Consider the following 13,330-nt stretch of genomic DNA (forward strand, 5'->3'; position numbering starts at 1 on the left):
TCTCTGAGGTTTTCATGAAGCACAACAGCTGTTTGGACCCTGCAGTGGCTGCTAGCATTCTGGTTTTCAAGCCACCATGTTTGTGAAGTTATTGTTCAAGCCTCTCATGGAGCTGGGGAAAAAGATATGAGAATAGGCATGTTAAACTGCCACAGAGCTCACTGTTCTTTCTGAGATTTAGCCATTATTCTTGACTAAACACTCCTTGGATTGTTGCAAGCCCTTAACTAATTTCCTAATGCTTGAACATTTTGATTTGAACTATTTCTGCCAATGTTGTTGTTGCTTTTATGGAGGGAATGGCTTTCTGGAAGGCCTCACTCTGCCATATCAGAAGTGCTTTTCTGCAGTTCAGAATTTAAAAATGACTCTGGGGAAACAATGGGTTAAACCCAAGCTAGATTAGAAATGCTGTTTTTCATTAATGCTAAGATCTATTTTTTCCCCCTCACATTTTAATCTCTCTGAAATTGAAATGCATGTTGCAATCACTATTTGCCAGTCAGCAGCCTCGAGGAATTTGTCATTGTCTATCTGTGGACATCAAAATTGCAGAACGTGTCAGTAGCTTATGAGAAAATCCTGGAGACAATAGTAAAGCCCTCTTTAAAAAATGGTGTATTCTCATTGCTTTTGATAGTAGATAGTGCAATTTGAGGTGGGAAAAAAACCAAAACATAGAAATTAATGACTCATTAAAAAAGTGATTCAGAAGAGAAAGCCTCTGAATCTGAATGTTTTAAGAATACCTTCAATGATTTCACTTATATTTGGCTTTTATATATACCAGGGGTGCCTACATTTCAAGAGCTGTTATCTACATATTACTATTTGAAGTTCAATTGAATTACGGTAGCAATATGCAGTATGAAGTTCGCTCAAAAGATGGTGTTAATCAAATGAATGGTAGTGTCATTCATTGTATTACAATTTTAATACAGTTTTTTCCTTTCTTAAAATGTGTATACATTTTTTTGGCACTGTGTGTGTGTGTGTGTGTGTGTGTGTGTATGACACGTAGTCAAAAATTTGTGTCTAAATAAGTCTAAAAGCTTTTTCAACAAATATGAAAGTTTGAAGTTACTATTGCATACTGGAAATATAATGTGAGCATAGACATCATTTTGAATCTTCTAGTAAGCATGTTAAAAAATGTAAAAAGGAACAGGTGAAGTTAATTTTAATAATACATTTTAATTTAAACCAATCTGTCTAACACATCATTTCAACTTGTCATCAATCTAAGAAAATTATGGAGCTATATTACATTCATCTTTCATAGTAGGTTTTAGAAATCCAGGGTGCATTTTACACTTCACGTCTCAATTCTGAGGAGCCACATTTTAAGTGTTCAATATCCACATGTGGCTTGTGGCTACTGTCTTGGATAGTGCACACCTAAGCCAGACATAAGACTCACGATACGGTGTAATTACAGCATTGTTCTTTGTAATGGTATAGAAAAAGAATGGTGCATCTTACACTTAATGGTGTCTTCAAATAGATGAACTATATGATCATTTTTACCTTGTGTTGGGAAGGGAATTCAAGACAGAAATTAAGTTCAGCTATGGAAAATCTTAAGTCGCATTTCTCACACATACCTGCTATGTAGTTTAGATGAGAGTGCACCAGAACTCCACTGCTGGCCCCCTCTTCCTAAATAAGCTCTGAGTCAGCCTCTCTGACCCCCTACAGGGAGGAAGCAGCAGCCCCATTGCTACTGGCTCTTCATTTCCTGGGGCCCAAGGGGAGGCCAAGGCCTCTGCCTGTCTTCCTCTAGGTCTTCCAGTGCCCTCTGTGTTCCCTCAAACAGCTTTCATAGATGAGAATAAGCAGTTCAGAGAACCTGCCTGAATCTCTTTGTGTCAGCATTGATTTTAGATAACCCAGGGGTATGCTGCTATTCTAACTCCACCCTGTATCAGGAAGTTAGCGACGACAGGAGAGGATGTATTTTCCAAAGTCATTGATTTTTCTTTGACTGACTGTTGTGACCTGTTTCTCAGCTGGTGTCTCATTTTTCCGTTCAGTGCTGTTTGTTTCTCCAGCATACGATTTAGTGAGGACAGCAACTGGGAATGTCCAACCTTCATGTCTGCTTTCTCTGTGTTGCATCAGAGGCACTGCTTTCATTGGGTTGTGACAAATAGACTGGCTTCTGAAAACAAAAACTTGTACTTGACTGACACATGTAGTTCAGATACATTTTAATGTTCTGGGAACTTAGAGAACTTGAAAAACCTGGGTTCTCTTTTAATCTCCATAAATTTCAAAGCACAATTTTTCAAAGTATTAAAAGTGTACAATTTATCTTCCAAAAGTGAGCCCTCGGACTATGTTAGGGTGTGGGGTTTGTGAGTATTAGAGCAGTATCTCAGGGAGGGGCTGCTTCACAAAGCCTAACTTATTGGTTCCAAGCATGGGCTTTGAAGTCAGGCCACGACTGCACGCCAGGCTCTATCATTTCCTGGCTGTATGATTGCAGGCTGATGAGTAACCTCTCTGACCCCGTCTTTCCTGGGCCTAATATAAATCTACCTTAGAAGATGGTTTTGTGAGGACTCCATGAACACCATCTACCATCAGGCTTGCCCAAATAGTTCTTGGTAAATTGTATTTATAATCAGGGGTCCGCACACCTTTTCTGTAACGGGCCAGATAATATTTCAGGCTTGGCGGGCTATAAGGTCTGTGTCACAACCTCTCAACTCTGCTTTTGTATGTAGCAATCACGGACAACATGTTAACAAATGAGTGTGCCAATAAACCTTTACTTACAAAAACAGTCTGTAGGTCATGGTTTGCCCACCTGTGCTCCAGGCAATGAGGGCCCAGCAGAGATTCAGTGCAGAAGGGCCTTCCCCTGCCAGATTCTGTGCATCAGTGTTCCTTGAATGCGGCACTTCAGTGTATAGAGCTGGGTAAACCAGATGAGCCTTTAGTCTAGAGATACTTTTGCTTCTGAATTAATGACTTTCATATGCAAATGGCTGTGAAGATGCCTGGTACTTACTTTCCTTTTTATTCCAAGTTTACTGGGGTGACAATGCTTAGGAAAATGACATAGATTTGAAGTGTCCAATTCTATAACATATCTAGATATCGCATTGTGTGGTACCGTGTTGCCCTAAAAATAAGACCTAGCTGGACAATCAGCTCTAATGTGTCTTTTGGAGCAAAAATTAATATAAGACATGGTATTATATTATATTATATATTATATTTTATATCATAAGACCCGGTCTTATAGTAAAATAAGACCTGGTATTATATTATATTATATTATATTATATTATATTATATTATATTATAAGACCTGGTCTTACATTATAGTAAAATAAGACCAGGTCTTATATTAATTTTTGCTCCAAAAGATGCATTAGAGCTGATGGTCTGGTTAGGTCTTATTTTGGGGGAACACGGTACTTACTTTTCACTCCACCTCACTTTAGCCTTCCCTTCCCCTACTGTGTTCTCCACCCCCACCTCCTTCCCTTTGTCCCACTTCATCTCTTTGAGTGCTACTTAAAGTAATTCCGTTTGATTTCAAAGGCTGCCCAGTCTGTGTGTGCCCTTCGGAGTCCGGGCGGGGGGCATCCCAGGTTGCTCTCTGAGTGTGGAGTAACTGCCTTGGAGAGCTCCACCTCCGTTCCCTCCTAATCAGGCCCCACGGAGCCCGGCCTGCGTTTTAATGATCCAGAAGCAAGAAGTCATCTTGCAGAGAAAGAAATTCGACTACAACGCAAAGGTGGGGCAGTCCTCTCTGATTCAGCACAACTGTCAGAGGTGATTTATGTCGCCCCAATTCCCCAGCTACTCACATCAGTCCTCACATCAAACACCCTAACGTTCCACGTTCCCTTTCAAGGATTCCTTCACATTCTAACCAGAAAGTACAAATGGCCAGGAATTACTTTGTAGAAGCCTAATTAACTGATTTGCACTTCTTGTGGCAAGTATGAAAATAGCAAGGCTAGTTTGACATTGCAGTGGGTTAAGGTGATTTCACTGTCTCTAGGCTTTCCTCTAATAACTTATTTATATTTTCTGACTTAAAGCCATGTCGAGCTGAGGAAGTTTCCCAAGGCAATAAATTAATGACAATGCTGGGCTAAGTCAATGTCAGGATGTTAACCTAAATGTGCCTTTTCTGCTTGATTTTGCCACTGCCATTCTCCTGCATGTGGCGATTAACCCCTGGACGAAGAGAAGCGACCCCCACCTCTGGTTTCAGGCCCAGGCGCGTCCACACTCAGAGCTGGAAGGCATGCTGCTGTTACGGCTTTTACAAACTTCTAATTATAATAGATTTCAACTGTGTGCCTTTTTTTTTCTAGGGATCGCTCATTATTTTGCCATTCACTCATTTGTTTGTACAACTTCTACAAATTAAAACAGAGAAATGTCTAGACAAATGAAAACATGTTTTATTTACAAGAAAAAGTCTGTACACTGTGTATACATAAAAATATACAAAACCAAAATAGAAAATATCAAAATGTTAAAATGTGTACAAACACTTTTAAAATGTGACTCCTGGAAAACCTCAGGCCTTAATTAGTTTGAAGAGTACACATTTCATTTTAAAAATTATCATACAAAAAAATTCCCAAAGCTGTTAAAAAAGTTGACTGGTTTCCACCAGGACAATTTCGTTAAGTATGTTTATCTAGGGTAAAATAGAATGTGTGGTATCAGAAATGTTACGTGTTAATGCTACCAAGGCAGTTAATCTCCTTGAAACCTACCAAATAAGACTATTTTCCATAGAACCAATAAATGTTTCTTCCCCTAACCTTGTAAAAGCCATGAGCTGTAAACTTCTCAGCGAAGTTCGGAGTGAAAGGCTTCTGACTAGGATATCGTCTTCAGGCAGTGATTCTACCATAGAAGCGCCTTTGAAATATTTCTGCCATGCTTTTTAATGTAGGCAAGATGTGTAAAGTATGAGTGTGTGGGAAGACATTTTTTTAAACAGAAGAACATATGACATCACCTTTCTTCTCTTAAAAAAATGATGTTTGCATAATTAAAATTTATTATAAAGGTTTCAGAAATAAAGTGTGAAGAATAAAGACAATACAAAACCAACCACGTGTGCAGATATGTATATATGCAAATTATATAACTATATCTACATGCACACTTTTTATAACAAGAGTAAGAGCTATATCAATGTCTTTAATTCTTTACATTCCACTAGCCCAAGCTTGTAGAGGACTATGCCGGGTTAATTTTTCTTATTAAAAGGCTTCATTAATTAAATAAAACAAGAATCAGCACTTACATTTTATCCTGGAATTGACAGAGAAATACCTTTCATTTACCCATTGTGTAAATGATGCCCCGGTGACAGAAACATGCAGAATATTTTTCACAATGGAAATATCCAGAGTATAAAAAACAAAGTTGAACTCAGGCATAGTTTACCTAAGCAATTCACTTCTAAATATAGCTGCCTTTATCAGTTGTGTAACCACTGGGTAGAGTTCTGAACTATTAGAGAAAAAGTGAGTGGTCGAAACAGACAGTATAATAAAATATACGCAGAGACTATGTGGCCTATATATTCACTCATATGTTTCTTGATAATTCCCCTACCTCCTTTCTGTTTCTTCCCATAGCTAAGCAGAAATGGGACCAGGTCACTTTGGCCACCAGCCTCAAACATGCACCATGAGTTGCTCTCTAAGAAAGGCTGGAGAAAGAATTTTAATCATGTCATTTGTGCATACAAAATTCTTCCATCACATACCATTACTCATGTGAGACTGATCCCACCGAATGCAGCAAAACAGGACCTAATTAATCCAGTGTATGGAAGTGTTCCCGCCTCGAAGGGTCAGCCAACAGCATAAGGTATTAATCTGTTCCACCAGAATGAAGTGGTCACAAACATGTAACAGAGAGACCCCGCGGTAGCTTTAAACAGTTACTTTTACTTCCCAGTTTCGAAAATGCTAATGATTACGTCAGCATTGCTTTGTCCAGATGCTGTGGCTACAATGACAGGTGATTACCAGCAAGTCCCAGATTGACTGGCTGAGACCCAGGCCACGAGACACCTGGGAGGTTCTGGTGCTGAAGCTGGGTTCCTTGGGTTCTGTGTCCAGGTGGACAAGGAAAGACCCAGTAACTGAAAGATGTGCAAAAGCCCCTCACTTGGCACATTTTAATGAACACCTCTGAGGTTGCATGAGGCTGACATACAACTTGTAAATGACCACCTCCTGGCCATGCACAAAGTTCTTGATAAAAGCAGCTCTGTAAGGATTTAGTGAGGAAAATCGGGTACACAGGGACAGCACTGTATTTCGTAGGGACAGTGAGAATGCTGCAACTGCTAAGTCTTACCCTTGTACCTGGTGGAGAGACTAGTGAAAGGAGTTAGGAAGAATTTACATGAATGTGAGTTGTCATTCTTGGTCAATATTTGTTTTTTTGTGATAACAAAAATAAAAAAAGATCAAGTGAAACTATCTTGAAATATAAAGCAATGTGACCTTTGTTAGCCCTGAGAGTGAAAACAGGGACATTTAATGGCTTCAGTTTGCACCAGAAGGATTTTCTTAGCGACCTTTCGCAGAAGAGGATGGAGGGTTTTGGAAGGGACACAGCCTGGAGGAAATGCAGTGGGACACCATTTACTGTTCACTCTGCCACAAAAGGCCTGCGTGTTTATTGCAGTCCAGTAAACTAGCATATAAGGACTTAATCAATGTCTGGCTAAGTATTGCCACTTAGGGCCAATTCAACTAATACTAGAAGCAGCCATAATGTTAACTCTACCTGCCTAATATTTTGAGAGACTAATCAATTTAAACTTTTAAATAGAAGAATGCCCAGCCCACACTGTATTAATATGTATACCACATTTTTGGGATGTTTAACAGACCCTGATTCCCAAGGCCTTAATAAATTCAAAAATTTTAATTAAGTCTCCTTTATGCTCTTCAGTCTTTCTTAAAACCTCAGTGAGACTGAAAGTACTTTTTAAAAGTGCATGTGTTACAGCAAATGCTATTTTAAAACCTTTGAAGTATATTCTGGAGCTTCTGAACTTGAATATTTATATTGACCCCAATAAATTTTCCTCTAACCAATTTCTCAATTATCCCTCAATTACCCCATCAAACGGGGTCGTCCTGGTAATAAGGATGCCAGTAAGGAAATCCACTAGGACAAGTATCAAAGAAACTTCAATGCCCTGGGCACTTGAAAGCAGAGCCTGGAAGGTCCAGGGAGAAACAAAGGCTGCAGGAGGACCTCCCGCCCCGCATTAGAGCTACTTTGCCGGCATCCAGAGTCATTGCTCACTAAACATGGGGACAAGACCAAACTCTTTCAGGAAATCAGGGAGAAAAGTGGCTTAACCATGTCTGCTGAGATATAGGCTAACGTGTGGACAAAATTATCCACCCTTCCTATAGATCTAGAAACAAAGCTCTCAGAATGGGCTTTTAGTGGACATTGCTGTGATTGAAACTTTTCAATGACTTCTACTCCACTATTATAATAAATCATAGGAGATGTCTGTTATCCAACAGGATTTCTGCTGGGTGGACTAACCAAACAGCTGTTAGTTTCTATAAATCATTCTTGCTCAAGAAAGCAGTCCTGAGAGGGCTCAGGAGAAAAACAACCCTGGAACAACAACAAAAAAACTTTCCATAAACTCCTGACATTCACATACTTGTAAGGGAGAACATATTTAATTAAGCTGCTGTGGTCATTGCCAAGAAATCTTAATCATACCACTGAGATACGTTTTGGTTATATATTGAAATAACAGCATGTTTAACTAAGGTCTTCCAAAATGTTTCCGTTTCACTATGTTCATATCAAAATTTTTTTTCAAAGTATCAGTGACAAAAATTGACATTAAAAAAGCCAGAAACTGAATATAGCTAATGCACTGGGATGCCAATTTTCCCACTAGCTGCCTTTCCCTCTGAAACATATACATATTTTCCTTGTTGTTAAAGAGCCATGCTTTCAGACAATTTTATTTAATTATATGGCTTTGTTATGTTGCTGACATAAAACCTATCTGTGAAAACAAGGATGGAATTCGTAAATGTCCATCTGTAGGAAGAACGAGTGAGTGTTAAATCACTTTTGGGTCGCAATAGCTGATATTTACTTACAAGAAACCCATAAAACCCATATAAAAGAGATAGGTGTGCGTCCCCAGAAGCACCGGGTTACTGCTCCAAAACCCTGCCTTTTGGATTGGAAGGCGCCTTGTCCCATGGAGTGTCGTAATCGTCAGTGCCTGAAACTGTGAAAGGCTGTAGGGAGAACTGCAGGCGAGAAGGTACAAGGCAGAAAAGCAGGGCCACCCTGCGGGCCCGCGATTCTGTATTCCTTGCCAGTGATACTCCTTTTGGTCTGGGTAATACTCCTAGTCAAGTAAGGAAATGCTGCAGAAAACAAAGTGTCTCTGTGGTGCTATTCCGGGGTTGGCTTTTTCTTGAACTGCTCAACATGGGTGCTCTGTGGTTTTAGAAATGTGTCTTGATCCACAAAGAACAAAGCATTCAGGGGGCAAGGAAAAACAGGGATGGAGAATCAATGGTTTGGAAACATGAGCACCATGTAATGTACTAGGGATTTTGCTGTTAAAATAAACTCATCTGAGGGATAATTCAGACGTTCGTCATAAATTCTAGGATCTTTAATGATGAATGCATGTACAAGTGACACACTGGATGCTACGGATACTGCACCTCAATGTCGGTGTTTCAAGGTATAAGCCATTTCATAGTATCAGGTGTATCACTGAAACCAACACTGTTAAATGGTGCCCAGGGCAGGAGAAGCTTACCAATTTTGGCAGTATTGTACCCTTATGTTACACATTTGCTTTTATCCCCCCGCTATTCCTTTTTTGTTTGTTTGTTTGCATCTTTCTTGATTCCCCACGCCGGCCATTTCAATTCCATTATTATATTCAAAGCAGTAATAAATACTCAATGGCTTAGAAAGAGAAGGATTCTCGTGGCCACCACTAAATTACAGTTTAAAGACTCAAGAGGACATTGCCTAAAACACATCTTCAAGTATTCTTTTGTGACTCAGAGTACAAAGTACCTTATTGCACATGGATTCCCAGGAGTCCCTTTTCAAGAGCGGGGCGCAGGGCAGCGCACGGCCCGGAGCCCGGGCAGGACCACCTTCCCCTTGCGGTGCAGGTCCCCCTGCGCGCCCGTGTTCAGGCGCTGCACCAGCAGCTTCTCGTAGAGCAGCGGGTGGTACGCCCCCAGCGTGCACGCGGCGTCGTAGTACAGCTCGTGGTAGTGGCATAGCTCCGTCTGCCGGACCGACGGGATGTATTCATACACGTGCACCTCACGGCACAAGGACATCATGAGGAGGATTCCTGACACGGGAAGAAAATGAGAACCTGATGAATAACTCCCAGTGGGAGGAGGACGCTTGGAGCGGCGGGGCCGCGTGGGTATGATGGTGGCAAGAGACTTGCTCCACAACTCGTTGCCTTTTCAGTTGCAGTGTTACAAATTCCGGTGGGTGGCGTGTAGGGCGCACAGGGGGCGGGGACAAACTGAGATAATGCGCACGCGTTCGGTGGATCACTGTGGCTCCAGAATGAGAGCGGAAAAGGCAGTTACTGAACCTAAGTAGACCACAGTCTAGTGAGGGACAGATTTGCATTCCCCCAAGTTAGAAAATCATATATCACATTCTGCACACAGGTCCCATCTCATTTGCAATAGTAGGACTTCTGTGCTCGAAAGAAACACGTTATAAAAAATGATTATAAATTAATTGCTTGATTATAAATTGAACATAAAATAGTTGTTTGAATGGAAATGGGGCTGTGGACACAGATTCATATTAACAAAATGATTTTTCTCACAGGAACTGTCAGCATTAAAGTTGCTTTAATTTCTTTTCTTTTCATGTTTCACATAGACAGCTATAAAACCTAATCATCATTGAACAAGTCTAGTTCTTGACCTAGGTTAAAGGGCTTTCTTTTCCTAGTACCACCAATGCCTTGTTAACATCCTCTAAACTTGAAAAAAAAAAAGTGCATGTCTGTTTAACTAAAGAGATATCCGCTGTTATGAAAAACCAGTCACAGTTAGGTCCTGTTATAGGCAATATTTGTCTGCAGAGGACAATCATATTTCTAACTAATCAATGAAATCCCCACAACCAGAGAAAGTCCTGCATAAGGGACACCAGGAGAGAAGAAAGAGGGGACCTGATTGTTCCTAGGAGATCCAGAAAGCTTGACTGGGACTTGGAGTGGGGGGTATGGGGGGCTGTGGACTGAACTTAAAAGAATGGCCTGGCAGACAAGAGGTGAAGGGAAATAGCAGAAGGGGTGCTGCTCCAGAGAGTACAATGGAATCCTGTTTAGAAGACTTTAAACATGTGACTTGGGAGCAACGAGTCAGTATTGTGGCTGAGAGTAAAACACATCCCTCACAAAGAGATTATTCTGTTCAGATTCTAGCAAGTGAAGTTATTCTTAAGAGCTATGCCAAAACTTGCAGCGAAGGGTCAGTTCTCTCCTTTTCCTCTGCTCTTCTTTGGTTGACCCACTGCCTGGTTATGGCCCCTTCCTCAAGCTGACCAAAAGTGATGATGGAGCCCAGACAGAACCAGCGAGGACCAGTGCTTTTCCTAAAGTCATGGAGAGGAGTGGGCACGAGCATCTGAATGTGCGCCACAGGCGATAATGAAGCCCCTCCCTCTGAGAAGCAGCCCCTGCTCTGTGAACACTTTTTTCTACCCCTCACGAAATCATCTACAAAGAACTGACACGATGAATGAGAAAGCCATGTGCCCAGGGAGAATTTAATTCTCCTTTTATTTCCAGTTTCTTTAAACCTGCAACAAACAGGATCCCCTCTAATGTATATGTTCTCTCGATGAGTGCCGCAGGACGCATGTCTGTGGAGGGAGGAGGGCTTCAGGTTTTCTAGCCAGGAATCCGGAAGTCCTTGTACACTGCCCAGCGTGGATGCTCTCTCCCCCTTGGGTCTGGCATGTGGCTGTACAGGCCGGCTCTCCACAAGATCAAGGATGCCAGACACAGGTCACATCGCAGACATCACCCACTCGCATATTTATTACAACAATTTGTCTGCAGATGGCAGTGAAGAGGCTTCGAGAGTTTCTTTGGCACAAAGGCATCTTACAAACTGGCGGTGGAATTGTATAGAAACCACAGGTCTCTGTACCCAGGCATAACTGTGAGCCAATAGCACAACCTCATCCATGGGGACTCTAGTCAATTGTGTAGGAATTGTTATCTTTGCAACTGGTTCTTAAAGTGGATAGCTTTCAAAAGTTAATGTTATACTTAAGAAATATGTTAGTCATTTTGTCGTTTGTTCTCCTAAAGCAGTTCTCAAACTTTAGCTTGAAAAATGACCTTGGCAGGTTAAATTGCAGATTCCTGGAAACTGTCCCCATTCCCAGAGATCTGGGTCCCATTGGTTTATGCTGGAGTCCAGGAAACTGAATTTTTAACAAGCATTCCTAAACTACCTGTGGTGAAAGGCCTTTGAAAAAAATGCCAATCCATCACAGACCAATACTTTTGTGAAACACAACAATGAATTATTAGAGAAACGATCACGTATTTGGATGCCATTCATTGTCAAATTTCTGTAAGTTTCTCAATACTTTCCATTTCTACAATGACCTAGTCGGAGACCACTAACAAGTGTTCCTGGCCCCATGCTGGCCCACTGACCATGCTTGGAGGACCATGCTGCTCTAACACACATATTTGAAAAACTCTGTTGTAATTGATCCCCAAGCTGTCCCAAGGTAGCTAGACACTGTACATTTAGGCAGCTAGTCTGGAGCTGAGGTGCTCCCACCCCCAGGATGGAGAACCAGGAATGGTGTCTATAGATGTCCTTGCATCATCTTGGTCTCAACAGGCTACTAGATGCTTGAATCTGATTTTTTTTTTTTTTGGAAAGTTTTCCAGAGAAAATTTTCACTCTTGCTGCTAGTTAATATTACATTTTAAATCATGTATTTGCTAAAAATATAGATTTTTGTCATAAGACTAGGCAAAAAGTTATGGTTTCACTATAAGCAAATAGGTACATTTTAGTGTTTCCATAAATATTTTATACTTTAAAATAACTTCCAGAGCTTCAGAAAACAGGAACTTGTCAGTCAGACAGTCCAACCTAAAGGCCAACAGAGTTAAGAAAGGTGGGTCCATACATTGAGTTATCTGTATGGTGCCTCCTGATTTTTGTCTATCTGACACAGATTGGCAACAATCGTTTTCCCATCTCATTTTGTACACTTATATGAATTTGTGGCTTCCTTTAACTCTGAGCCTTGGCTGAGCACCCAAAAATTTAAATAATAGCAGAATCCACTCTAAGTGTGTAAAAGGCAGCCAGCTGTAGTACTGATATTGGAACTGGTATGGCAGCATCTTCAAACGGAAGGGGAAAATTAATTTATAACTCATGGGGTACATGTGAAATGTGGATAAGATTTATGGCACCAAAGGTAGACAATATTTTTTATTATTTTAAACTTTGTTTTAGACAGCATGATCAATTCATTTGGCATATGCATAGTCTGCTTTTTAATTTATTAAGGCCATCATTACACATACATCTGAGTGTAGATTCAGACTCTGTCATATAACAAATACTGAAAACCATTACTAAATGTGATTAAATCTACACATCAGTTTTCGTAAGAGTTGTTAATAGTATTTAGCAATACACAAAATCCTGAAGATGAAATTTCTCCATATTTTGCAAAAAAAAAGGAAGTAGGCAGACATCGGTACTTGGAGGTGCATAGTAGCTGTGGCACCGTTCAGAGCACATGTGTTAGGGCACAGGAGGTATGGGGAGTAAATACTGTAGGGAGGCAGTGTTAGGGCAGGACTGGGAAAGACCTGAGCCTTCAACTACTGTTGGAGGCCTCTTCAATTAAGTTGAACATTTACATTCACATCAGTTTTCGTAAGAGTTGTTAATAGTATTTAGCAATACACAAAATCCTGAAGATGAAATTTCTCCATATTTTGCAAAAAAAAAGGAAGTAGGCAGACATCGATACTTGGAGGTGCATAGTAGCTGTGGCACCGTTCAGAGCACATGTGTTAGGGCACAGGAGGTATGGGGAGTAAATACTGTAGGGAGGCAGTGTTAGGGCAGGACTGGGAAAGACCTGAGCCTTCAACTACTGTTGGAGGCCTCTTCAATTAAGTTGAACATTTACTAAACAGGGCACAGTGCTCATCATTGGAGGTTTCCAAAGTGTCTTTAAGGAAAAAAATAAGTAAATTAAAGAACTAACCTTA

At 40.7% G+C, this 13,330-nt stretch overlaps 1 protein-coding gene across 7 annotated transcripts in view; it reads right to left on the minus strand.

The window, feature by feature from the left end:
* Positions 1-4,408: 4,408 nt before the first annotated feature.
* The window catches only part of ST6GAL2 (ST6 beta-galactoside alpha-2,6-sialyltransferase 2), a 71,783-nt gene continuing 62,861 nt past the window's right edge, over positions 4,409-13,330 (minus strand). For all 7 annotated transcript variants that reach the window (XM_019751699.3, XM_019751698.3, XM_074332482.2 and 4 more), the window contains one exon: positions 4,409-9,385. In XM_019751699.3, coding sequence (XP_019607258.2) covers positions 9,129-9,385 — 257 coding nt within the window. In that variant the 3' untranslated portion in view covers positions 4,409-9,128. The remainder of the gene's footprint in view (positions 9,386-13,330) is intronic.

Source organism: Rhinolophus sinicus, chromosome 2, assembly GCF_057876585.1.
Source record: "Rhinolophus sinicus isolate RSI-liver-muscle chromosome 2, RSI-T2T, whole genome shotgun sequence".
NCBI classification, from domain to species: Eukaryota; Metazoa; Chordata; class Mammalia; order Chiroptera; family Rhinolophidae; genus Rhinolophus; species Rhinolophus sinicus.